Genomic DNA, 2,238 nt, shown 5'->3' on the forward strand with positions numbered 1-2,238 from the left:
TGGAAATATCATTCCAGCACCAGTAATCTGAAGTCTATATAGAGCTTTACTCTGTCATGATTAGTGGTGTAAAGCTGAAAAAATGTTAAAATCACTTTCTACATTCATGCAGTCATTGTATAAGCAGTGGAATTCGTCTTCAAGCTCCCCGTTTGAACTGATCGTAATCTTGTCTGGAAAAAGGGAAACTAATGTGGCCACCACAATGGAGGAATAATAGGCTGAAAAAAATAAATGCATTTTTGTTCTTGACTTTAGAATTTGAGAAAAGGTCCACCGCTGTTACTACTGCGGAGCGCTGCATGGAGTCCAAAAGCCAGAATAGAGCAGATAATTATTGGATATGGATGTAACATTATTGCATGAAGACCTTTTTCTTGATGGCCAATTCACTTTTAAAGAACATTGAAACATGGCTGACCTTTAAATCACCAAACAGATCTTGCTGGAAGAACAAGAAAGGCGAATAGCTATGTCATTGTTTCTCTAACAAACCGCTTAAGCTACAACTACTCCGAGTCCACGAACAATGCTTTCTTTTACAGCAAGTGGTATTACGCTGAGAACTAGTATATGGCAGCTCCAAATTTGTTTTTATGGCTTAGAACACTGAATCTAATAAAATTTCTCTAATGCATTCCCTTCCCTAACATGAATCTATGGCAATTCCAGTGCACCAATCTGTTATATGCAATAGTTTGTGCATTTGCATGACACCAGATCATTTAAAACAAACATCTACAATTTATTACTAAATAATAATTCAAACACTCAGAGCTAATAAGTTATTTACTTCAAACCTATATCTATGTTGCCTCCTCTGACTTCTTGACTGAAATATTTCAAAACATAAGACTTCAAGAGCCATTCTATTATATTAAGTAGTTGACTATGATACACTCAACAGTCATTCAAGAAAGATTGAAAAGAAATTCTGCTTTAATGCCAAATAACATTACATGACACATGGTCTAAGGCTATCCTGAGAGTTTAGAAGATTGCCGCATGATTTAGCTTATTAGGGTCATATCAGAAAACAGGTATATGAAGATATTAGTACATTGAGACCTTTCATGGGCCTCCAAGCCAAAGATCTTTGGGGTGGGGAAGAGAGGGTAACTTTTTTAGAATTGATTGTTCCAATTAGTGACTTATTTCCTGAAATAAAGCTGGTATCAAGGATATGTAAATAAATATGGGCATTCATTCTACAAACATGACTGATGTCATTCCATGTCTATTGGTAGGTCAGGAGATGTAATATTGTACTGTTAAGCTACCTATAGACATGAGACGGCATTTAAAGATGTCTCCTAATTAACAATATGGCTGAATGTGAATGTATTTAGACATCCCTGGCATCAGCTTTAGCTCAAGGAAAAGCCACCCACAAAATTAGTTGACCAGGGATCATCTGGAGAGGTCTTACAGCTTTCATAAACAAATAATCTATTTGCATTCTGTTTTTGGTGATTATTACTTTAGGTGTATTAGTAACCTTAGCCAGGCACATAATTGCTGAGTTTTAGGAAGATCAGATGACCCTTGGAAGGGTACAGTGATTGTAACAGGATGATTCCATCACTTGGCCTTGGCAAAACCCACGCGGTCATTTGCCCGATCGAAGACTGTATAATACTGGCCAATAAAGACATCTCCCAGAATCCACAGGGGTCCGGCTGGAGGAGGAATATCAAGACCCATGAATCCACTCACACATATAGTGTGACTTCCCTGTGTTACCTGTTGGAGAAATTGAAGAAATCAGAATGAGTAATGGGGCACATTCTCTGCATAGCAAGGGGTAGAAGCTGTTGGACATTACAATGACTACTACACTCCATATCAAAACTTGTAAGCCAAGATAATAATATCCAAAAGCTATAATTTCTAAACAGTTTTAAATATTTTCAAGCAACAAGAAAGTTTTTAAAACATCACTAACAATCTCCGGTAAACTCAGTACGTTCACACAGTTTGCCTAAAGGACATCCAACGCGAAGAACAGAAATGGAATATATTGCATTTTAACAATCTTTACATTACGTGACTGCATAATGGTATTTAAAAAAATAAAATAAAGCAATATATTAAGTTTTTGTTTTCGAGTTAGGATATTCTTTATTTTTAGGTGCTGTGTAATCCCCAGCAGAATAAACACAGATGAGGTTGGTAGGGGTAATTTATCACCAATGGTATTTACAATTTAAAGATGATTGGTGATAGTGTGTAATTTAC

General features: G+C 36.3%; 1 protein-coding gene across 1 annotated transcript in view; it reads right to left on the reverse strand.

Moving 5' to 3' along the window:
* Positions 1-921: 921 nt before the first annotated feature.
* The window catches only part of LOC140337870 (cathepsin D-like), a gene marked incomplete at its 5' end in the record, with an annotated part of 10,240 nt that continues 8,923 nt past the window's right edge, over positions 922-2,238 (reverse strand). The window contains 1 exon segment of the mRNA XM_072421722.1: positions 922-1,743. Within this exon segment, the coding sequence (XP_072277823.1) occupies positions 1,582-1,743 (162 nt within the window).

This window comes from Pyxicephalus adspersus, chromosome 9 (assembly GCF_032062135.1).
Source record: "Pyxicephalus adspersus chromosome 9, UCB_Pads_2.0, whole genome shotgun sequence".
In the NCBI taxonomy this organism is placed as follows: domain Eukaryota; kingdom Metazoa; phylum Chordata; class Amphibia; order Anura; family Pyxicephalidae; genus Pyxicephalus; species Pyxicephalus adspersus.